This window comes from Athene cunicularia (assembly GCF_003259725.1).
Source record: "Athene cunicularia isolate RWA chromosome 9 unlocalized genomic scaffold, athCun1 chr9_part2, whole genome shotgun sequence".
In the NCBI taxonomy this organism is placed as follows: domain Eukaryota; kingdom Metazoa; phylum Chordata; class Aves; order Strigiformes; family Strigidae; genus Athene; species Athene cunicularia.
This window is the reverse complement of record NW_020799111.1, coordinates 3,411,783-3,435,678: the sequence shown is the minus strand read 5'-3', so window position 1 is coordinate 3,435,678 and position 23,896 is coordinate 3,411,783. Positions and strand designations below refer to the sequence as shown.

Below are 23,896 nucleotides of genomic sequence, written 5' to 3'. Positions count from 1 at the left end.
TCCATTTGTTTATAGGTCTTCCATTCCATGACTTTTAAACAGTTCACACATTAAGTTCATTTATCCATAAAACATTTCTACAAGACAGTGAAATGATATAAAGTCTGTGCCTTTTACAGGCGGGCTCAGGGGGCAGAAAGTGTTCAAGTGTTGTTCAGAGGGGATTTCCCATCATGATCTCCTACATCACAGGAGTGACTGTTGAAATTACTGAGCAAAAGCTGTTTAGAGTCAGCAAATAAGGAATGTAAACTACAGAGATTTGCATGGATTAAGGTTTCTGACCCGTGATGCTTGGTGACAGGGGTGCTGTACCAGAGGAGAGTCCTATTCGCAGTCTTAGTCTAGAACCTTAGTCTAAGACCTGAGAACAACTACAAAGTAAAATCTGCCAGGCTTCTTTTTCTCTGGAGTTTTATTTTAAATGTGTTTTCTTCATCTGTCTCATTACAGGTAGTAGTGTGTACGTCTGTCAGCAGAAAGGAAAAGCAATATACAGTGTCAATGGCTCCAATTAAAAAAAAAAAATTAAAAAGGTCTGATTAGATGGTGCTGTTCCTTTATCTTGGTTATCTTATGTAATTCTTCTGGGTTAGTTCACTTCTTGGGAATTGTTTGTTTAAAGCATATTTGTTGTAGGAAAGAATTTATTTTCGCTTGAGAAAGCTTCATTGCATTAGGGACTTACAGCTAAGTATATATGATGATCCCATTTCGTGCTGAACTTTGTCTAAGAGAGGTCTCTCTTGACTGCAGGATAGATCATTTATATTCGATGACAAAGGAGACCCCCCATTTTCCTCTACTATTGCTGTAGTCCAGAGCACACTGGTTGAAAGATTGCTCTCTACAGGAAATGCCAGTTCTCTGTCTTTATGATGGCTATGTTTTTAAATATGGTATGTTTCTTCTGATCCCTATGGTCAGTTCTGATGTGCTGATGATGGTCAGAAGCCTGCTGATAAGTACCTAATGATGTATCTGCTCCCATGACAAGTTCTAAGTGTCCTTGCATCTTTCACTGCCTTTCAGCTTTGTGGTCTGGGGCTAGTGGGTAGTGACTATCAGACCTGGCTTTTGAGAAGCCCATCAGTCCAGTGCTGTCTGTGACTGTTGCTCCTTTTGAAGACTTTAAGAAAATGGACACTTTGGTTGCTCTGTTTAAGAGCACAGCTCTGAACTTGGATTCCCCACTCTGAGCCTTTTTTCCCTCAGGGTATATAGTTGGGCTGTTCTAACTCAGATTAGGTCTTGAAAGAAAAGCCTAAATAAAGCCTTGCACAGGATGAGCCATCATCCAGAGATGGCCTTTCAGCAGCATAATTCATTTTCCGGATGGAGTCTTACCGGCCAGACAGAGCAGCCCTTTGTCTTTCAGCACTCTTCCATTACTAACTGTCTTTTTTTTCAGCAGCAGCAAGGGCAATGTAATTCCAGTCCATGTGGGTAGGGATTTTTTTTTATGGGTTTGCTGGAGTTTTTTTATATTTATAGTAAGACTCAAGTGTTCCAGTCTGAATACATTTTCATACAGTTCAACCAGTTATTAACTGTAATGGAGCATTTCTCTATAAGGGCCTATTGTTGCCCTTGAATTAAAATCCCCCTGTCTTTCCCCTGGGGCTGCAGGATAGCAAGTACCTACAGAATATCATCACCTGAAAATCTGCAAGCATGAATCGCCTTCCACTGCAGAGGGAGAACACTTTCTCTCTTACTGGCAGAATCATTCCTCCCAAATAAACACTCCAAAGCAAGGTTAGCTCAGCATTCAGCCTCACATTTTAGCTGAGAGCGATTTAGTCAAAGCAAATCCAGACAGACAGCGCCTTTCATTTCTGCATCAGAAGAGGGAGAGAGAAGGGAAACAATACATCTCCCAGTGCCCCTCTGTTGGTAGGATGGAGCGCCGCAGTGGTCCCTTGTGAGCACATTTACAGTCTTTGCAACTTGAGGATCCTGCTCTTCCCTGAGACCCCACATATTCCAAGGGCAATTCTGCCTGCTATGGCTGGGGGTGGAGCATTGGGTTCCTTCATCCACATTGTCAATCCATCCTTAAAGTTGTTCCCCATATACTTACCAAAGCTGTATTCATTTCTTCTTGGGTCAAGAATCTTCCCTGTCTGTCCTTTCCTCTGGAAAGTTGCACTCGTTTGATGGAGAGAGTGCTCTGCATGTTAACATTTTGCCTTTATTTTAAGATAGAAGTATATTGCTTATTCTAATTTGATTTGTCTGTGGCCTCAGGAAAATTTCAACTGATACTAATTTGTAATGTCTTGTCAAATTGAGGCCTATATTAAGACACCTTGTGCTGCTTGAAGTTACATGTTCCACCATACAGCAAAGCAGTACTTGTGGGAACTGTGACTTTAATGGGAACCCTTTGTCTTTCATGGAACATGCTACCACTCTTCCATGCCATTTTATAACCTCTGTGCCTTTATGTTGCAGACAGCCTTTCCTTTCTTGTGCTGCTTTTTTCTTTAGTTACTTCATGTTGCTTTATTTTCTGGCATTGAATGTTACTGTTGGCTTTTCCTAGAAGTGGGCTGGCATAGAGAGAGATTGGAGAAAGAAATTACTGTTTGTTATTTCTTCTCTAAATCTGTATAGTTCAGCTCAGAAATCTCATTTTGTTGTGTAGCAGGAACAGACATTTCATCTTGACAGATTTTAGATCATCTGAGCAGCACTGATTCTCTGTCAAGGTCACTCGGTCTGTTTAAAATGAAATTATGGCATGAGGGTTTTTTTCTCCTAACTCAAGTGTTAGAAAAACCTGAATCCCTCTGACCTGGTAAGAGGATACATCTGGTGAGATTTCTTTTCATCATATGCTAATTTAGTTTTCAGATCCATAATTTAATTTCTTCACTTATTTTCTGACAGGACAGCAAAAGGGTAGTACTGACTGGATAGGAATAAATATGTATTTGCTTTTCATTTCTACAATATTTCACAAAAAGTGAAGTGTCACACTGTTATTTTCCCTTACCACTTCCATACAAATGCTTCATCGGTGCTACATATAAAATATTATGTAAGAGCATAGGGTCAAAGCCTAAAGAAAAGTACCAGTTTGAACAGAAACTTCTTAGAGACCTTTTATGTTGGGGAAGTGACCTTGGTTTGAGGATGTAATCTGAGATGTTCACAGTGATTAGTGGGAACCTAAGTAACTAAGAAGAGTGTTTAGTTTGATTTCATGTTTTGTGACCTGTGCTCTGTGATGTTTTTCATTCAGTTTTACATTACAGTTATAAGGTGTGCACCCTTTAATTTTTCAGTGTCTGCAAAATCTTAAAATAAACAATTTTTATCTTAACAGGACATGGAGCAGATGTGAAATGTGTTGACTGGCATCCAACAAAGGGGTTAGTTGTATCAGGAAGTAAAGATAGCCAACAGCCCATCAAGTTCTGGGATCCAAAGACAGGCCAAAGCCTTGCCACACTGTAAGTTCTTGCCCACAAACATTGATTTGCTCAAATACAAGCTAACTTAATTTTTTTTTTCCAAATTCCCTTCTTAGCTTTTTGCCTCACATCTTTTCAGCCATACACAATTGCTTCAAATATAAAGCTAGTGCCAGAAAATCTAGAGGTTAGATGAAGTCAAATCTGTACTTGGAAAACTGTGACTTTAATATTCCTTATTTTAATTTACTTTATCCTTCTCCATAGACCTCCTAGTCACACAGTTCTCATTGAGAAAACAGATTTGAGATACGGAAACACATATGAGATGTTTCATCTGGCTGATGAAAAATTTCTTATGCTGCAGTAGAAGTGTGCACAGTAACTGAACGCTGTCTCAATAAGCACTGCCAGTTGTTCTGAAGTCCGAAAGAACAGGATTAAAGCATAGGGCCTTTGGACAGAAAGCCACAGTATGGTTTAGTAGCCTGAACTACTTTGTTATTGACCTGAATGTTTGGGACTGGTAAATTACTGCATTTTTATTTGTGTCTGAGAAATCAGTATCTGGACAAACAGTCTTGGTTTTGTCTGCTTGCAGACATGCTCATAAAAACACAGTGATGGAAGTGAAATTGAATCTGAATGGCAACTGGCTGCTAACAGCTTCTCGTGACCATCTCTGTAAGCTCTTTGACATTCGTAATCTGAAAGAAGAACTTCAGGTCTTCAGGGGTCATAAGAAGGAGGCCACAGGTCAGAATTTGTTATATTATGTGGATTTTTATTAATAGGTTTGGATTAAAAATTAAATTTTTTCAGATCCTGGTTTCCATTCATTAAAAATACTAGTGTTATACTTTCTGATTGTGGCTTGCTCTGTATTTCAGCTGTGGCCTGGCATCCTGTTCATGAAGGGCTGTTTGCCAGTGGAGGATCTGATGGCTCTTTGTTGTTCTGGCATGTTGGGTATGTGGCATTTTCATCAGCATGTTGGAAAGATGTTGGTCAGATGTGCAAACTATTATACTAAACATGAAATATAATTTTCAGCCTTGAATCTGTATTTAACTTCTATGTTTATGGTATAGTTTTTCTCTATACCTGAGAAAGTTTATGAATATGCATCATTTATGAAGAAGTTTTTCTGTGCAGATGTATATTAAAAAATAGAATTACTTGCACAGAAAACAGTCACTTGTTGAGAGGGTAATGAATAGTTGACACTCGTAGTTTCTTAGAGCTTGTTCTGAGATGTAATTATTTTGTTTCTAAATGTACAGTTAAAAATCCATGCGTTACTAAATTCCCTGTTAAGGACAACTGGGAATGATCACCCAAGAGAAAAATTCGGAGTCTTAAGTTTGGCAAAATATGGGATAGAGGAAGAGGAACAACTGAATAGCAGAAGTTTTGTATTGTATCTGTAGCAGATACTTAGCTGTGTGATGACTGTTTTTTTGGTTTTTTTTTTTGTTTTTTTTTAAATGCATCAGGGTTGAGAAGGAGGTTGGTGGAATGGAAATGGCTCATGAGGGAATGATCTGGAGTTTGGCATGGCATCCTCTTGGACACATTCTCTGTTCAGGCTCAAATGATCACACCAGGTACTTTCAAGTATTTAAAGAAAAGATCTAAGGGAATATATGTACATTTAGGAACTAGAAAGGTGCATGGCATCAGGGAACAAAGAATAGATTGGGATGAATCTGATACACAATCAGTGGGCAAAACAGAGACACAAACTTACCTAAATGGGAAGGCACTAACATTTTACACTAGAAGGTAGTGGCTAAGCTCTTATCCTTCATCTAAGGAAGCCTTAAAAATAGTAGGATTTGGGGTTTGTGAGAGCTTTGAAATCTCATGAAGAAATTTTAAAAAAATTGTTGTAGTTTCTTGCTGAAGAAAAATACTTATCTCCTCAGCATTTTTCTCCCACAGATCATCTGCTTGTCATGTCTGTCTTTTCACATTGCAAACGTATTTGAAGGCATATAGTTTGTGTTCTTAGCTTGAACATGCTGTAAAAATAGAGCATTTTATAAATGGAGTAACTTTTTGTGTGTGGGTGTGTATTGACAAGTTTAGTTGTACATGAATGTATTTGAATTGAGCGAGAAGTTTTTGGAATGGACTAGAGAGATATCTGTCTATTCAGTATCTGATGTTGGTGCCTTGTACTCATACCCTGTATGCTTTGAAGTATCTTCTGAATTGTAACTATATAATTCAATATGATAATTGTTAGGGTTTTAATTTTTGGTTTGATCCTCACATCTAATGTTCAGATCTAGCACTGAGCTTGATTTAGTAAGAGTTGAATCCTTGTATAATCAAGATAGCACGCTAAAAGTTAAAAGGTAGTTAATACTCTTGACCCTTTATTGAGATTGTATAACTTTGTTTTGACAGTAAGTTTTGGACTAGAAATCGGCCTGGAGATAAAATGCGAGATCGTTACAACCTGAATCTGCTGCCTGGGATGTCAGAGGATGGTGTGGAATACGGTAAGGCAATTTCCATCAGTATGGAAGAAAGGGTGTTGGGGTCAGGAACCAAGCCTGGGTCGTTAGCTGACACTAGAGTGCAGCTTCTGGGTAAGATGATGAAACAGGATTATAGCATTGGTGACTACCTAGACAAAGATATTTTTTACAAGGATGATTTTATTCTCCATGTTATCAGAGATCACCATTCCAACAATGGGTTTTCTTTTGTTTCCACAGCTCCAGGAGGTAAGACCTGCTCTGTCAGTCACAGGAAGGTTTGACTCTCCCTCCCACTGGCAATATCCCCCATTTACTTTTCTTCCTGATAACGTCATGTGACTTCAAGACTTCCCACAGTCCTGAACTACAGCAGGAAAAATCTTTCGAATTACTGAACTTGACTAAAATTTTAAAACTTTACCCCCCCTTCTAAGGGTGTATTTTGGTAATTTTAGGCTGCCCAGGGTTGCCCAGCTCTATGGCATGCCTCAGCAACCCTTTCAACTCTGAGCTGGTATCTCTTCAGATTTTTGGTTATTTGCTCTTTTGTGTTTGGGAATATAAATTAAAATGCAACACTTTAATCAAATTTAAGTTTTAAAATATAGAGATTTGTTATAACAAAAACAGGAATGGGTATGGGGTTTTATTTCCTTTTCTGAGCTTCTACCCTAAATGTAACTTCCCTGAAAGGACATAGTTTCTGACATTTTGGGGTGTATTTATAAATTTGAATTTGAAGTTCTTTTAATATCCTATAATTCATGTATGGAATTAAAAAGTGACCCACTGGTTGTGAGATATGTAATGGTACCAATGTTAAACATGTGAGAACCCAAAGGCTTAAAATGATAATGTGAAAATAAATGTTCCAAGTATAATTATATATTGTTTTTCTTTAGATGATTTGGAACCCAACAGCCTAGCAGTTATTCCTGGGATGGGAATACCTGAACAACTGAAAATAGCCATGGAGCAAGAGCAGATGGGTAGGTAGTAGCTATGGGGAAGCATTTTTCTGAGCCATCCAGATGCTGTGTGACTACTTTCATTCCTTTCATATATTTTGGTAGCACAGACACTTTTTTCTAAAATTTTGTATTGTGTGCATTTCCCACATAAAGAAGGAAGAGTTGAAAACTTCTTTGTCTCTCTTGTTAAATAAACTGTAAAGAGAGTAACAGGATTGCTCTGTAAACCTGCACTGCTCTGACTGTCTCTGTGTTGCTAAAGGGAAAGATGAGTCCAATGACATTGAAATGACAATCCCAGGCCTGGATTGGGGAATGGAGGAAGTAATGCAAAAGGACCAAAAGAAGGTGCCACAGAAAAAAGTACCCTATGCAAAACCAATACCAGCACAGTTTCAGCAGGTAAGTACGTGATACACTGTGATCAGGAGATCAACTTGTTATTTTCCCAACCTCAGAAAGGGTGTGGCCATTGAAATGTTTTGGATTTGGATTATCAACTCTTTTATATCAACACCCAGTGCAAAATCATTTACCACAGTGGTTAGTTTAATTAATATTTAAGCATGAAATATTTGGTTAAATCCTTTATATCTTGTATCTGGAAAATAGGATGTTATAAGATATGGAAATTTTATTCAGTATTGTTTTTAGCTTCTAAATATCCATACTACACAGTGTTCTAGTATATCCTGTCCCAGGGCAGCAATATATTGCATCCGTATTGTTCTACAGAATTCATCTTGTGTTTACTGTTCTTTATAGGCATGGATGCAGAATAAAGTTCCTTTGCCTCCCCCACCTGAGCCACTGAATGATAGAAAGGAAGATATTAAGCTGGAGGAGAAAAAGAAGACACAGGCAGAGATTGAACAGGAAATGGCAGCACTTCAGTACACAAACCCACAACTCTTGGAGGTGCGTATGTAACGACAGTTATTAGTAAATTTCTTCTAGTGCTCTATGTGATATATTTGGACCTCAACACTAAAACAGGTAGCTTGCTTTTGTAGTACTGTTTTCATCTTTTCACAGGATATCGAACTTAATCCATGATGCTATGAAACCTTCAGTGAGGCCCCTACGTTTCAGTTAACTAATACTGATCTATGGATCTCTTTAGTTATATTTCTCTTAAGAGAAAAGCACTAAATATTTTAAAACTCCTGAGAAATTAGGTGATTGCTTCTGATTTTTAGTTATTACATATAGTTCTGCGCTTAGTTGATTTTCTGGGTCTCTTATTTTTTTTGGACAGCAATTGAAAATTGAGAGACTGGCACAAAAGCAAGCTGAACAAGTGCAGCCACCACCTCCAGGAGGTTCTCTTCACGGACCCCAGCCTTTTCCAGGGCAAGGCCCAATGTCACAGATGCCTCAAGGATTTCAGCAGCCCCTTCCACCTCAGCAGATGCCAATGAATATGCCTCAGATGGGACCTCCTGGTCCACAAGGACAGTTCAGGCCTCCGGGACCCCAAGGACAAATGGGACCTCAAGGTCCTCCATTACACCAAGGAGCTGCAGGTCCACAAGGGTTCATGGGACCACAAGGACCTCCAGGCCCCCAAGGGCCTCCACAAGGAATGCCACGGCCTCAGGATTTACATGGACATCAAGGAATGCAGCGACATCCTGGCCCTCACGGGCCAATGGGGCCTCCAGGTCCACAGGGTAATGCTGGCCCACAAGGCCACTTAGGACCACAGGGTCTCCCTGGCTCGCAGACTCATTTAGGACCGCAGGGTCCGCCTGGCCCACAAGGTCACTTGGGGCCTCAAGGTCCTCCTGGTGGCCAAGGAATGCAGGGGCCGCCTGGTCCCCGAGGAATGCAAGGACCTCTTCCTCATGGCATGCAAGGAGCTCCAGGATCCCAAGGGATGCAGGGCCCTATATCACAAGGGCCTTTGATGGGACTTAATCCAAGAGGGATGCAGGGTCCACCAGGACCCAGAGATAACCAGGGACCTACTCCACAAGGGATGATGATGGGTCATCCGCAAGAAATGAGAGGTCCTCATATGCAAAGTGGTTTACTAGGACATGGTCCCCAGGAGATGAGGGGCCTCCAGGGACCCCCGCCTCAAGGTACAATGTTAGGACCGCCACAAGAACTGCGTGGGCCACCAGGTCCACAGGGCCAGCAGGGACCTCCACAAGGCTCTTTAGTAGGGCCTCAAGGAAACATGCAAGGACCTCAGGGACAACCGAACCCTTCAAGGGGGCCGCACCCTTCCCAGGGCCCTCTGCCCTTCCAGCAGCAGAAAACACCTCTGTTGGGTGATGGGCCTCGTCCCCCATTTAATCAGGTACGTGTTGGTCTGTATAATAAGAGTGCTGAGAATGTAGGAGTGATAATGTCATGCAGTAGAAATGCAGAGCAAGAGCTGAGAGGCTGGAGGTTTGGTACACTTGCAAGACTGAGGCCTCATGAAAACTTAAATGGTAATGAAAAGCGTTATATAGTTTGGAAGCAGCAGAGGTAACTACAGAAGGGATTTTTGGAAATACTCGTACAGAAATCACTCTGCTGCAAAAACATAACCTTAAGAGAAACTTCAGGTTTTTAAAAAATACTTAAATGGGAATTTCCTGTGGAGTATGTAAGCACTAATAAAAGTTGAATTTAAGCAAACTGAACGTAAGAAAACTCATATCTATTAATTAAAAGTTACTGCCAACTCTGTTGTCCCAGAGTTAATCTGAACTATGGGATGAATTCACTATAGATGCTGACACCCCGTAACAGTTTAGGTCTGGATGAACTCCTCATTCAAATTAAGCACATAAGAACCCGGCTATCCTGCTTCCTACCTTGGTATAGAAATTGTTTAGCCACCTTTGTACCTTCTGGAGCACGAGTTAATAGATTGGTGGTGTACACCGTTAACTCATTACTGCACTGTTTGCCCAGGTATCAGATGGGTTTGTGTACGACTAGCCCAGGTCTGATAGGATGAGCACTGAGCTGGAACTGCTGAGCGTGGCCTGGGTGTGTGCTGACCACTGCGCTGCCAGTTGGTTGTCCCTGTGTCGTGCTGCCTTGGCATTCAGCTCCAGGAAGTTTCACCCACTCAGCAATATAGTTGTGCTTAGCTGACATCGAGTACTGGAGTGTCACTTATAGATGCACCAATTAATTCTACAGGAATCAAGTCAGGTTTTGATTAAGTCTGGTTCAGTACCAGGTGCAACCTGCTCTGCCCTCTTCAGCATCTTTTGTAACAGGCTTATTCCATCTTCTGATCGAACACAGAGAACACAGAGCTTTCTGTATTTATTAGCTCTTACAAGTTCCTATTTATATGGAACTGATTCTCTACTTAAAATTTCTCTTGTCTTCTGCTTTAAGTTGAATTTTGAAGGGTATGTTTGGAAAAAAAAAGTACTTAATTTAAAAAATGTGTGGGGTTTTTTAAACAGTTAACTCTTTTACACTTGCACTCAGTAGTTTCTAGCTAAAGCTTTAGACAGGTATGGATATAGTTCTTAGCATGCAGTCCAGTACCAATCAGTGAGTGATGACGTATTGAAATGAGCTTTAGCGCAGTGATTCCATTTCAGGTTGAGGCAGAGTAGCCTAAAAATTGTGTGTTTATTTGAATATTTTCCTTACAAATCAGCAGTAATTCCTTCCAGAAGTCTGTTAGTATGATGCTGTTGCTGAGATCTCAGAAGCATCCAAAGTTAAACGAATGAGAGTTGCTTCCACAACTTAAACTAGTGTAGTGTTTTTCATTGCTGTCTCAGGGAGACTAACTTTTCTGCTTCGAGAATAATAGTGTGTGTATAAAAGTTTATGTATGCTTACATATAGGTGTAGGGCCCATCCTTGTCTGACCCTGGTGTTAACACTGGTCAGAATTCAGTAAGTTGCTTTTGACAGGTAACCAGTTAATTTCAATGAACACTGCTCTCCTGAAGTCTTTAAAGGTATTAAAAGAAGACAAAGCAAGGTATTTTTGACCATTTTTCCTTCCTTGTGCTGCTTTAGTATGGCAACATCTCTTAAAAATGAATAGATTTTAAAATTTGTCATGTCAGTTTTTGCTCCAGTTTGCTTCCTTGTAATATGAATATAATAGAGCCTTTTTAAATAGGAGCTCCTGTCTCTGATTTTCTTAAACAATAGTCTTTAGCTTGTTTTTTGTTCTGAATTTGACATTTTATCTTCCGTAAACTTGTACAAATCACTTGCTTTCCTTTTCAGTAGTGGGAGTGTATGAATATATATATTTGCTTTGTCAAGGGCTTGTGACAGTAATACTGAGCATTTATACATACTTGTAAAGGTTAATCTCCATAATAGATACCACTATTGCCTGCATCTGCTATTGGAAAGCAGGGGTTTACGGCAGTGTGTGGGTGATGTACATCTCTCTCTCCCTGTATGTGAGATCTGCTACCTTCTGCAAATGTGAAACGGAAGAAAGAACTGTTTATGAGAAAGAAATTGTCTGAGATATGATTGACAAAATCTTATTCTAGACATAGGCATGTTGATATTAAAATGCAGATGGATAAATAGAATATTCCCAAGTTAGCAGTAGTACTTTGGAGCTCTTTTGCTATGGCTAATTTAGATTCGATCTTCTCACATTCCTTTTGGTTAGATGTGCTGAATTTCATCTCACTGGTTGAGTGAGGTACGCATACTTCAAGCCAAGTCTCTTGTCCACGTAGAGACAAACTTTAGGAGCTTGTGCAGTATTTTAGAAACAAACACAATTTTTTCTTATGAGTGAATGCAAAGAATTCTTTCCCCCTTCTGTGCATAGTTTTAATTAATACAGATGGCTGTCCTAAAATGGCTGTGCTGCTTGCACCTATAGGGCAGATACACCAGTAATGGGGAGCAGCTGTGTTCTGCTGCACCAGCTTATCTGACTGGTGCAGAACCTCAACCCGTGTTGGGGAACCTTGAGCCGGCAGTGGAGGCGGTGCAAGGTGCTCCAGACCTCCCCGCCTTGAGGTGTGGGGTACGCAAGGCCATTTACAGCTTTGTTATGGTATTGCCTACTGAGCTGTCCATACTTGTTTCTCAGTTTTGAGCCCAGAATGTATTTTGAAATGAAAGGCATGGCTTTGTCTTCCTGTCTTGTTAAAGCAAAATTTGTTTGGAATAGCAGTTTTTGCTAAACGTTAAGGAAACTCATTTAGTGAGTGCTAAAAATTGCTGCTTTGGTTAAACACAAGTGGCATAAATTTAAGAAGTTCCATAGTTTACTGCAAGTAAGCATATGCTAAATATGAGAAATCATGGAATTCCAGCAGGGTTTTGGTCAAGAGTGGCAGAAGTACTGTGATAGCTGGGTCTTACCTAGTCGGGGAGTTTATCTGTTCTGGACTAAAGTCCACGTTCAATCAGTAGGAAAGTATTTTTGGGGGGGCTTTTTAATGTTAATCGGACCAGGCCTTTCATTTTGCCTTTTCTTTTTTTCCAAAGTCCTTAGAAATTACTCTGTGCAAATGTGATGTTTATAGTATATATTTGTTTGCTTTTTTGTGTTTATCACCTATATTGCAGTTGAATATAAATGTTTAATTTAAAACCAGTATTTCAAGCTATGATGGGAAAAATACACAAATGAACTTACTGCTTCTTTGCAACCAGAAGAAAAAAAGGCAGTGTTTCTCAAAAGTAAGTGTAGAACATGAAAATTATTTAACTTTGATTCATGGAGAGATGAAGCAGTGTAATTATGAGTACAATGACAGGTGATGGAGTATAGGTTTTTAAGTATTTACAAACTACCTGCAATTTGGAGGGTATTTTACAAGTGAATACGAAGGCCAAGTCTAGATCTTACATGTTAGACATGTCTAGGAAAAAAATATTGCATGTTTAGGGTTTTCTGGTATGGTTGGGGGGGTGGTGGTGGTTTGATGATGATGTGAACATAAAAAGATTTTGTCTAGTAATCTTTTCAGTTTCAACTCTGGTGTTCACAGTGATGCTTTTTTATTGTTGAATCTGATTGCTACAGTGTAAATTATGTACGTGCCCCCTTTAGTTCCAGCCAAGTACAAACCCCAAATAATGACTTTTTCTCCGGCCTTTGCTCTTTACATACAGAATCGGACAGTTCAACCACATTGTTTCCCAACTAATGTAATCATAGTGGGTCCAGTGTAAACATGGTACCCGTAGAAATCTTTCATGGGTCTGTGGCAGTACCTGAATTTAAAGAACATTATTTTATCCTTTAAATTCATTTAAAAAAAGACAGAAAATAACAAACAACTTATATATATACTTTATTTTTAATTTGGGATCATAGAATTTATACAAACCTCTGCTCTCTCTAATGCTTCTGCTTGAGAAAAGCAGGTGATTGTAGGTTCTGCCTTTAGCCCTGTCATTGCATAAGAACCCAGTAACAACTTGCTTCTCGGTGCTTTGCCAAGTATTAGAACTTTCTTTTGACTCTAGAATTAGAATTAAGAGAAAGAAACTTTGCTAGCATGTTAAAAATGAAACTCACATATTTCTATGTTAACAGTTTATGAAGGGTTTATAGGAGAGGTTCTCTTATGGCCCTGTTGTTGTTCCCCCATCCCAACATTCTTCATATTTTTATTTTTTCATTGATTTAAATTTTTGTTAATTTCCAAAGGAAGTCTTTGATCTATGTAGCTTTTTAACTGCATATAAAGCAGTACCTGGTATTTTTCAAACAACATACATAGTTTCCTCATCTTTTCTAACAGGCAACAAGAGTATGAGCTTTATCATCTTTGGTTGTTACAGACAAAATACTAGTCCTTGAAATGCTAAGTTTCCTATAAAATTATGTGTTTCCCAGACAGTGACTTTAAAGTATTACTGATGTGAATGTCTGAAAAATTAGCCGGAAACCATTGGAAAATTAGCTGTTTCTATTGCAAGACCTGTGCAGATGTAGTCTTTACGTAAATAAATCTGTTTTTCCCCCCTTACAAAATGCTTAGAAGCATAAAATACTCACGCATGGCAACTCACATGGCTTTTATATGCTTATAGGATGGACAGAACCCAGGTCCTCCACCACTTATACCAGGACTGGGGCAGCAGGGAGGACAAGGTCGTCTTGGCCCTCACAACCAAGGACCCGGTCTTAATAAAGGTAACTAAATATGTTGTCTGTTCTTCTGTGAGTAATTCCTCTAAAAGAGGCTGTTCCAGTGCAGTACCTCTAAACAGAAAAGGCTACATCAGAACACAGGGCCTTGGCTGAGAGGAAAGCTTCTGCAGATTTGGGCTGGAATATAGAGGAAAAGTTTTCACCCCAAAATTATTTAATGTGAAATGTATGGTGTATGCTTTATAGAACTGCACGAACTAGAACATCCTAGAGCATTTTTAGAAAACGTTACAGAAATCTGCTATGATTTTTTCCCTCAAGGTGACTCCCGTGGTCCACCAAACCATCACATGGGCCCTCTCTCAGATAGAAGGCACGACCAGAACAGTGGTGGTCCTGATCATGGGCCTGAGAGAGGGTTGTTTCGAGGTGGCCAGGAGTGGGGTGATGGTAGAGACAGCAGGGGCATGCCAGATAGACGAGGACCTCACCCAGATTTCCATGATGACTTTGATCGACCAGATGACTTCCGTGACGACTTCCATCCAGATAAGAGATTTGGCCATCGATTACGGGAATTTGAGGGGAGAGGAGGCCCACCACTGCAAGATGAAAAATGGAGACGAGGTGGACCTGGGCCTCCATTTCCTCCTGATCACAGGGAATTTGAAGGAGGGGGTTCAAACCGTGGGCCTCCTGGTGCTTGGGAAGGACGGAGACCTTCAGATGACAGATATCCACGGGATCCTGAGGAAGCACGGTTCCGAGGAAGACGAGATGAGAGGTAAGAATAAATCTACTCATATTTTTTGGGTTAAAGGGTTAACAGAGGGAACTCTTTCTTCCTGGTTTCCTTTTCATTAAGGAGTCTATCTGTTTCAGATTTATAAACTGGAAACCAATAAGGAAATGAAAACTCTAATATACCTGAGTATAGAGTTCATAAAAATCATTCAGTAATAGAAGAAAACTTGAAAAATGGTCATTGTACACAGCAGCTTCCGTGTCTTTAAACAGTAAGTAAAGGGAGGAAATTTGTAGAGAAGATCCAGTGACACAGGATGAAGATTTGAGACCGTTTTGATGAAAATTGAGAGGAAACTTGAAGGTTAAAGTGACAAACTTTTGAACACTAGAAGTGGATTTTGAGACTTTTGTCTCCAGTCACAAACTACAGCATGACTGTAGAGACTATAGAATGAGATGTAATATACTTGTAAGGAGCAGGAACAGTGACCCTACTATCAAATATAAGGGGCAGAGCTACGGCATCTGTTGGACTATTGAGACTATTTTCTCATGGTTTTGCTGGTAGAAATTTTATTTCTCTTTCTGACTTATTTCTTAATGCCAAGTGAAGAAGTCAAAAATAATCTAATTTACAGCAATGTCCATGTCATTGCTCACAATTTCCAAATAAATCACAAAGGGATGAATTTGCTTCTAGTTACCAATGTAAATGTGGAGGAATTACACTAAGTCAGCAAGATTGACTGTCACTGAAATTGCTCCAGGTTTATGCTAGTTTTAACTGAGTTAAATTTGGCCTCCAATGTCTAAGCCTCTCACTGACCACCAACTCTATATGTATAAGAACGTGTACTTGTACAAATATATTGTGGTCTCCACATAATGTGAATTTTGTGTGTTTTAGTTGCCTTTTTAATCATTTTCTTACATTCCTTTTACTTTGCATCTATACAGCTCTTCTTTTAGCTATTTTCTACCTAGCTCTGTAAAGATGTACCTTCCTTTTGTGTGAAGAGTATGAAAAGAAATGAACAGTAACTAAAAGAAGGTAACAATTAAAGCCATTTTAAAAAAGTAAACACAGAGAGAATCCAAGCTGAATCGTCTGCATTATAGAATGCTAAAAGACACAGCAGACACTTTTAGAAACTCAGTAGAGATTTTCAGATCTTATATTGGAAATGCTTAGGGACTGGAAAATATTTATTATGGTTTGGATTTTTAAAAAGGTTTCAGAAAGAGTCCAAGAACGCTGTGACCTGTAAATCTGACTTCTGAACTAAGAAGAGTCTATTTGTCAGAGTACAAGTGTTTGTACAGAGTTTGGTTTACAAGGAATCAGCACAGGGCTATAAAAGGCTTGTTGTGCTCGATGAATTCCTTTGAATGAAGGTGAAGTAGGTGCCATTTACTGCAGATGCCGAGATGAACTTAAGAATCCCAACCACTTGTTTACCTGACTTGGTTTGGAACTTAGATTGTAACTGGTTTGATCGAGCATGAGAGGGAAGTGTGTGTATGTGTGTTTCTCTCTAATTTCCCGTCCTTTTCATCCCTGTCCTGTTCTTACTCTACCTGTGCATATCAACATGATGCTTCTACTGCAGAGACCTGCCTCTTCCTGCCTGCTAATCTGCACAGTGTGTAGTTCTGTACATTAAGGTCCTAGGCCTCAAGGAAGAAGATCTGAGAGCAGTCAAACAGGAACTAAGCCCTATGCAAGGCAGGGTTTTACATGTGACTGATATGAAAAAGTGAAAAAGGATATACATAATACAATATTAAGAGCTGTGGCCATGACAGGCATAGGTATGATAGATTTCAAAACTAAACTGTGTCCATAATGTTGCCTGGAAACAAAAGGAAAGGCCCTATTCCTGCTAGTCATAGGACCTTGTGTTGCAAATCTTGGTAATTTACAAGCTAAGCAGAATCACACCATGTCAGTATTAAAATGGGAGGCCCTCTAAAGAACATCTAGAGGGCTGTGCTGTTTCAAGGCTAAACAATATTGCTTTGTGGTTATTTGAACCATTTGTACCTGAAACTGTTCCGTTTGTTTTCCCAAATCATCCAGGTTAATGTAAAATGGTTCACTGTCCATGCACAGCACTCCCTCCATCCACTGTTGTACCTGTACAGGCACAGCAGCCTCCTCTCTGTATTGTGTTTGTTTTCTGGGAGGTGGAGACAGACCTATTGTTTTTAATGAAAGAAAAATGTAAAAGTTTAAAAATATTGTATTGTGTTATGACTACTGTTAAAATATTTAAATTTGTAATTAAAAGGTTAATGTTGTTAAAATTCTAAATAAAAGTATCTAAAGTTTTGCTTGTAATAGGATGCACTGTGTCGTTAATGAGCTGGGGAAGGGGATGTTGCACAAAGCCAACACCATCTGACGGTGGTTATGGTTTGGCCAGTGTGGAACTGGGAAGCAAGGGGAGGTGGGGGGCATCAGTGTGAACGGGCAGAGTGCTCCACACTGTCTGTGCTGTCACTGAGGGGTGGGCAGGAGAGCGTGGGGTCCCACTGTGAGGGTTGCTGAGCCAGTGTGCTTGCACCACTTAAACACCTCACCTGTGCTTGCACAGAAACTGGGCTGTAAACTGAGACAATCCTAACAGGCGGTGCTAGTGTGCACTTTTGGAGTTGCAGTTAGTACACAGAACACGTATGCACTTTTATGAGCACTCCAAGTGTTTAAACTGGTAATGTAAACAACAAAACTAGTAGTATTCACGCAGCCATCTATAGGCTTACCTGGAGTGGCAGTGACAGTTCATTAAGAACCATTCTTCTCTCTGAAGATCGCTGTTAAAACCCCAGTGTGATACTGGAGGAGCTATACTCATTTGAGATGAGATGCAGATCCCAATCATAACCAAATTACTGAAGATGCCGTGGTACTTACTAGAAAGAAACTTTAGTGTCATAACTACATTTTGCAAAAAAAATTTCTTCCTTACTGCAGTTGGATAAACTGCTCTTCAGGTTGTTGAATTCCACTGTGCATGCTGTTCAGCAATCATCCCTACAGAGCCAAGTGCAGTCTAAATTCATTTGCTAAAATTATAAATTTAGAAAAATGAAATAAAAAAGAGAATGTTCTAGCAAAAGAATCCCAGATCAATAGGAATGAGATGCTGGGATGTTTTGTTACAGCCATGACTCTCATGGCTTGTATTTTTTCAGTTTATCACTAAAATGGAAAGGAAAAAAGGGAAGGGGAAAGTAAGACCACCACAGTTAAGGGAAATTCACTTATCCTTTTCCTTACCTTATCTTGTATCTATCATCACTCAATTATTGTTTTTTCCTCTTTTCATTAAATGAACACAGTATATTTGACAATATTTTCTTGTATGAAAAACCAACACAGTCAACAGAAGGAAGTATGAATAAACAGTGAATAAACCAAGTGCTCAGAGGCAGAAAATGAGCACCTTTCCACCTACAAATCCTATTCTAGTATGTGCTTATAGTATTAAGTAAAACGGTTCAGAAATAAGTTGATTATTAAACTGAAGCTGACTCAAGTTTATCAATCTAATTTCTGCCTAAAAACCACATTTGTACCATGTTCTTTCTTGTAGCTTCAGAAGAGGAGGACCCTCGAGACATGAGGGCCGGGGACCCAGGGGGAGAGATGGCTTTCCTGGCCCTGAAGATTTTGGGCCAGATGACAATTTTGACTCTCCAGATGAAAACTCAAGAGGAAGGGACCACAGTGTTCGGGGGCGAGGTCGTGGTGCTCTTAGAGGTGAGGGGAACATTATTCCACACTGAAATGCAAGGATAAGGAAGCAAAGATGTTTCTCAAGCAAATTACAGTATTTTCATGAACACAATGTCTCTTCTCACTCCTGTCCCCTGCATCTCTTACTGCTCAGGAGGCCGGAAGGGTTTACTTCCTACTCCAGATGAACTTCCACGCTTTGAAGGAGGACGGAAACCAGAATCCTGGGAGGGAAACAGAGAACCAGGTAAAAAATTTGGTGAGGTTTCTTTTAGGTAATAGACTACTCTTCTACAATATAACCACCTACAAATATTATTTTTTTTTAAATCACCTGTTCTTCCTGTATCTCATATGCTCATTACCAGTCTTTTACCATGAGAAAAACAAAAGATAGTTCTTCGGACTTCTAACTTTAGGAAAAAAATAACTATTCAGAATTTAACTGGCTCTAAATGCAGCTGTCTCACTGAACAAAAAATGATTGTGGCCTCATGTCATGGTTTAACTCCAGCTGGCAACTAAGCACCCCACAGCTGCTTACTCGCTCCCCCCACCCTGGTGGGATGGGGGAGAGAATTGGAAGGGTAAAAGTGAGAAAACTTCTGTGTTGAGATAAAGACAATTTAACAGGTAAAGCAAAAGCCGTGCACGTGAGCAAAGCAAAACAAGGAATTCATTCTGTGCTTCCCATAGGCAGGCAGGGGCTCAGCCATCTCCAGGACAGCCGGGCTCCATCACGTGTAACAGTGACTTGGGAAGACAAAAGACACTGCTCCAAACACCCCCCCTTCTTCCCCAGCTTTCTATGCTGAGCTGACACCAGATGGTCTGGGATATCCCTGGTCAGTTGGGGTCAGCTGTCCTGGCTGTGTCCCCTCCCAGCTCCTTGTGCACCCCCGGCCTCCCTGCTGGTGGTGGGGGTGAGGAGCAGAAAAGCCTTGGCTCTGTGTGAGCACTGCTCAGCAACAGCTAAAACATCCCTGTGTTACCAACACTGTTTCCAGCACAAATCCAAAACACAGCCCCATCCCAGCTACTGTGAGGAAAATTAACTCTGTCCCAGGCAAAACCAGCAGACCTTAGTCTTGATTTTAAGTTGAATTTTTGTACAGCCCAGAACTGCCTGTTGTTGTCACCTGTGGATGACTGAAGTATATCTCGTGTGGTTTTTTGAGATGTATATTAAAGGTAATAGTAATCTTTTTCTTGGATGTCATTTTCTCTATTTGCAAAAATGTTTTCAGCTGCAGTGTCTGACAGCTTATTGGTATTTGCATTTGTGTTACTAATGGCAAAATGGCCTTATGGGGCAAAACTGAGTTTTAGAGTGTTATGGAAAAAATGAGCACAAATGACACATGAAGATATGAAGATGTGATTGTCTCTAAAATACATGAAAATAGGGTATACTGAAAAGAACACTTTAGATCTGTCACTACTTTCTTTCCCATCATCTTTTAAGCCTTTTGCTTTCTTACAAATTACTCATCTGATGTTTGCTTGTTTGCCTGTTGGGCTGGGGAGGAAGCTTTAGGTAATTTTAACTCTAAATTGTCTCCCAAATAGTGTGGAAAGTATGTAATGTACATGAGGAATAATGATCAGGTTAACATTACTTATTATCCTGTTTTTTCTCTTCATGCTCAGGTCCTCGTCCAGATCACCCTCCTCATGACGGGCATTCTCCAGCTAACAGAGAGCGTTCCTCTTCGCTCCAGGGCATGGACATGGCCTCACTGCCACCACGTAAACGTCCCTGGCATGATGGACCAGGGACCTCTGACCACAGGGAAATGGATGCTCCAGGTGGACCTCCAGAGGAGAGGGGCAAAGGTAATTTGTATGTATTGAAAACCTTATGTAACACAGGCACATTTTTCAACAGTAGGCTTATCCAGAATTCCTCAGCTATTCAAAGCTGACCTGGTAAATATTTGATCTTGCCAGCTGTGAAGCTGAAGACCAATCTTATAGGAACGTAAAAACATAGGGATTTTCTGAGACATCAAATCCAGATCTTCTCTCCAGCATCATATAAACCTCTTCTTTATTGCCCTGTTCAAAAGCAGTTAAGGTTTTGGCTCCCTGTTACTCCAGTTGGAAAACCCTTGTTAAGAGCTTTTTTCCCCTCTAACTTTCAGAATACTTATTTAATATTCATGCTTGTGCTAGTGTCCTTTAACTCAAATATCTTTCCCGTCTCAGCCTTCATTCTGTTGGACTTAATGAACCCTGACTTTTTTTAAGCCTTTCCTTATATGAGTTCTCTACTTTTTAAGAGTGTACACATGGCCATCCATGATCAAACCAGAAAGACCAGAAAGTCCATAAAGCTCAGTAGTTTTACGTCTTCAGTGATAGCCAGTAATACCTACTGAGGGAAGAGTGTCATGACCACTGGAAGTCTGTAGTGCTATGTCCCTGAACTGCTCTCTAAACCTGTGAAGATCTGTAGTTCAGTTACTTACTGAAATATTATTCTTATATTTAATGGCTTTTGACAGTTACCTTTTGTGTGCTTTTCCAATTGCTTTAAGAATCATATAAACTTTTGACATCCACAGACAGAGCTCTAAAACTTAATTGCAGTAGACCATGCTTTAAAAAAAGAGAGGAAGGAAAATGTTTTTCTCTTGTTCTAAGCCTAACATTCACTAATTTCATTCAATGATGTCTTATGTTTTAATTGGAACAGTTGAAAGTTGATCCGTATTATTTCTGAATGGCACCTCTGATTTAATTGCATTGAACTCTACTGTTTCCATACTGAACTAGCTCTTCTCCAAGTCAGAGCTCTGACCTGCTTAGATGTTCTCCCTGGGAAGTTGTTCGGTATCTTTTACTATGCTTATTACTCTGTATATACTAATTTCAGTTTTAATTTATCCTTTTGTAAATTTAATGGGGTAACCAGGAATTGCACATGCTAAGATGTGGTTTAACCATGGATTTCTACAGTTCTGGTTTTGTTCTGGTTTCTCCGTTCTTTCCTAATAGCTCCTGATGTGACTAATAGATAGAGGGAAACAGGACGTGGCACTGCCATGCAATTAGCTACCATAACCCAAAGAATACATTCTTTTGGAGTTAGTAGCTGGTTCAGAGCCTGTAACTGGGTACGCCATTTCCACAGTCATCCTATTAGCCCTGCACCAGTTCTTGATCCTTTTTCTTCTTATAAACCTCAGGATTGCCACTGTCTTTTTTCAATGTTGTCTCTTTTTATAATGATCTCTGTCACTGGTAGGTAGTGATCAAGTGACAGAGATCCTTCTCAGTTGCTTCTAAATGCTGAGCTACCAGCCTATAGCTGAATTTTTTGTTAGACCTCTACTGCACAGATTTGTCTTTGATGCCACTGAATTTCATCCCACTTCCTCTTATCCTGAAGCTCATTTAGTTTTAACTATATGCCAGTCCTCCTCTGTGTGGACTGCATTTCAAGTGTCATATTAACATCAGGTTTTACCATTTGTTCACAGACGTTTTTAATAAAATTCTGCTGGTAAACTCCCTCTGTTATCGCTATTTTTCCTTTCAAAACTGTATGTTGTGTTTTAGCCAGCATCTTACCAAATCTGTAAGGATTCCTTCTCTAGATTCAATAATTATTTGTGGTAAGTCTATCTGATTCTTTATTGAAGTCAAAACAATTGTTAACTACCACATTTCTTGTGCCTAGACAGCTCATTAATGTACCAAAGGAAGTTCAGAACAACGGCAGAAAGCCTGATAAAACATGAGCAATACTTTTTCATATATGGGCTGTCAACCTTCAGTTGTATTGGTAAAGTCATTTGAATATTAAAATTTCATGAATTGTAAACTCTGTGGAAAAATTTGGTCTCTATTTTACACAGAACCAAGCAGAGTCAACAAAAAAAGTCACTCTTGCTAAAGTGGAGCAAAAATATCCTCATTTAGCTGTAGCATGTGTACATAATGCACCATTACATTTTTCAAAATGCTGCTTGTTATTTTGAGCTAGTAACTGTGGGGTTTTTTTAATCTTGATTTACATACCAGTAATAAAAAGATCTGTGAGAAGTAGAAAATCCTGTTTCTGGCAGTAAGGACTCATGTAGTTTATGTTCCTGATCAGTAGTAAAATAGACTATTTTTCCATTATTTTCAGCAAAAAATGGAATGAAACATTAATGTTATTGTCTTTACCACCAACTTCAACTGATCCACCAGTGCAATGTTTAAGGAAAAAAAGTAGTATTTTTCAATAAAAATAGAACCATAGATGGTGTTAAAGCATAAGAACCAGGTATGCCTGGCAGTTTTGAGGACACCATGATTATCACTGTTCTAACTTACGTAAGAGATTGCTGACTGTATCCGATATGATCTGCTTTAAGTCCCAAGGAATTTCTTGATTGCTGTCCATCTCTGGACTGTAATGGAGACACTAAATCTATGTGAGAAAAAGCATATGGAGGGAGGAGGTGTAAAGTTACAGGTCTCAACTACATTTGGTCAGTGAGCGATGATACCTCAGAAGAACTAGCTAATATATGGTTATTTCTGAGAAGGGGCAAGGCCTAGACTTCAGCATCAGTAACTGACTGTGCTTCATTTTTAGGACGAGGAAATTCAGGACCTTCACAGAGAGCGCCAAAATCTGGGAGGTCAAGTTCTTTAGATGGAGACCATCATGATGGATTCCACAGGGATGAAGCTTTTGGTGGAGGCCCTGCAGGAGGCAATAACCCTTCTCGAGGAGGAAGGAGTGGAAGTAACTGGGGAAGAGGAAATAACATGAACTCTGGTCAGTCAAGACGAGGAGCATCCAGAGGTGGTGGAAGAGGCCGATAGAAGAGGCTTTGACTGGGTCACACCCAGTCCCTGTTGGACAATATTTAAAAGAGACTGCTACTCTGGACTCATAAAGTAACCCTGCAACACCACAAACCTGGATTCTTAACTGGGATAACTCAATGTGCATTAGTTCCTAACAAGGGTCTTTTCCTAGATCAATCAACTGCTACTAGCTGCAGTATTGTAGCTAGCTTTTTGTTCTCTCTACCCCTGTTTTCCTCACCTTCTCTTACCTACTTTGTTTTGCGAAGAGCTGGAAATTTTTTTTAAGTGTTGTGAGACATGGAGCACCTCCACAGATTTCAGTTCACCTCCAGACAGAAACTTGTTTCTATATGTACAGTTTGTCAGAAGAGTTACGTTGTTTTTGTATGAATACAGAATGTAATTTGCGCAAAAATTAACAAAAAATCAACAGTGTGTGATTCTTTACTCACCTATTACTACAGAGAGGGTTGTCTTTAGGCAAACGTGTATCAGAGCAACAGAACTACCTCCTGAAATCTCAACCATTTAAAATACTAATAGCTGACTCCTAGTTTATTGCTTTATCATGTATAGAGAACTTTCGTTTTCACCTTTAGCCACAGCTGTCTACAGATTACAAGTGGTGCTGACGTTAAAATTCCAAA

General features: G+C 39.8%; 1 protein-coding gene across 6 annotated transcripts in view; it reads left to right on the top strand.

The window, feature by feature from the left end:
* Positions 1-23,695, top strand: part of WDR33 (WD repeat domain 33) — a 53,605-nt gene extending 29,910 nt beyond the window's left edge. Inside the window, exons 7-22 of one of the 6 annotated variants that reach the window (XM_026855414.1) lie at positions 3,335-3,461; positions 4,024-4,178; positions 4,313-4,391; positions 4,919-5,029; positions 5,838-5,932; positions 6,152-6,160; positions 6,817-6,903; positions 7,148-7,287; positions 7,651-7,803; positions 8,144-9,193; positions 13,888-13,990; positions 14,270-14,732; positions 18,295-18,461; positions 18,592-18,684; positions 20,088-20,276; positions 23,029-23,695. In XM_026855414.1, coding sequence (XP_026711215.1) covers positions 3,335-3,461; positions 4,024-4,178; positions 4,313-4,391; positions 4,919-5,029; positions 5,838-5,932; positions 6,152-6,160; positions 6,817-6,903; positions 7,148-7,287; positions 7,651-7,803; positions 8,144-9,193; positions 13,888-13,990; positions 14,270-14,732; positions 18,295-18,461; positions 18,592-18,684; positions 20,088-20,276; positions 23,029-23,261 — 3,254 coding nt within the window. In that variant the 3' untranslated portion in view covers positions 23,262-23,695. Of the gene's footprint in view, positions 1-3,334; positions 3,462-4,023; positions 4,179-4,312; positions 4,392-4,918; positions 5,030-5,837; positions 5,933-6,151; positions 6,161-6,816; positions 6,904-7,147; positions 7,288-7,650; positions 7,804-8,143; positions 9,194-13,887; positions 13,991-14,269; positions 14,733-14,830; positions 17,464-18,294; positions 18,462-18,591; positions 18,685-20,087; positions 20,277-23,028 lie in introns of those variants that run through there. The other 5 variants (XM_026855415.1, XM_026855417.1, XM_026855420.1 and 2 more) reach the window with 5 other exon arrangements.
* The last annotated feature ends 201 nt before the right edge of the window (positions 23,696-23,896 follow it).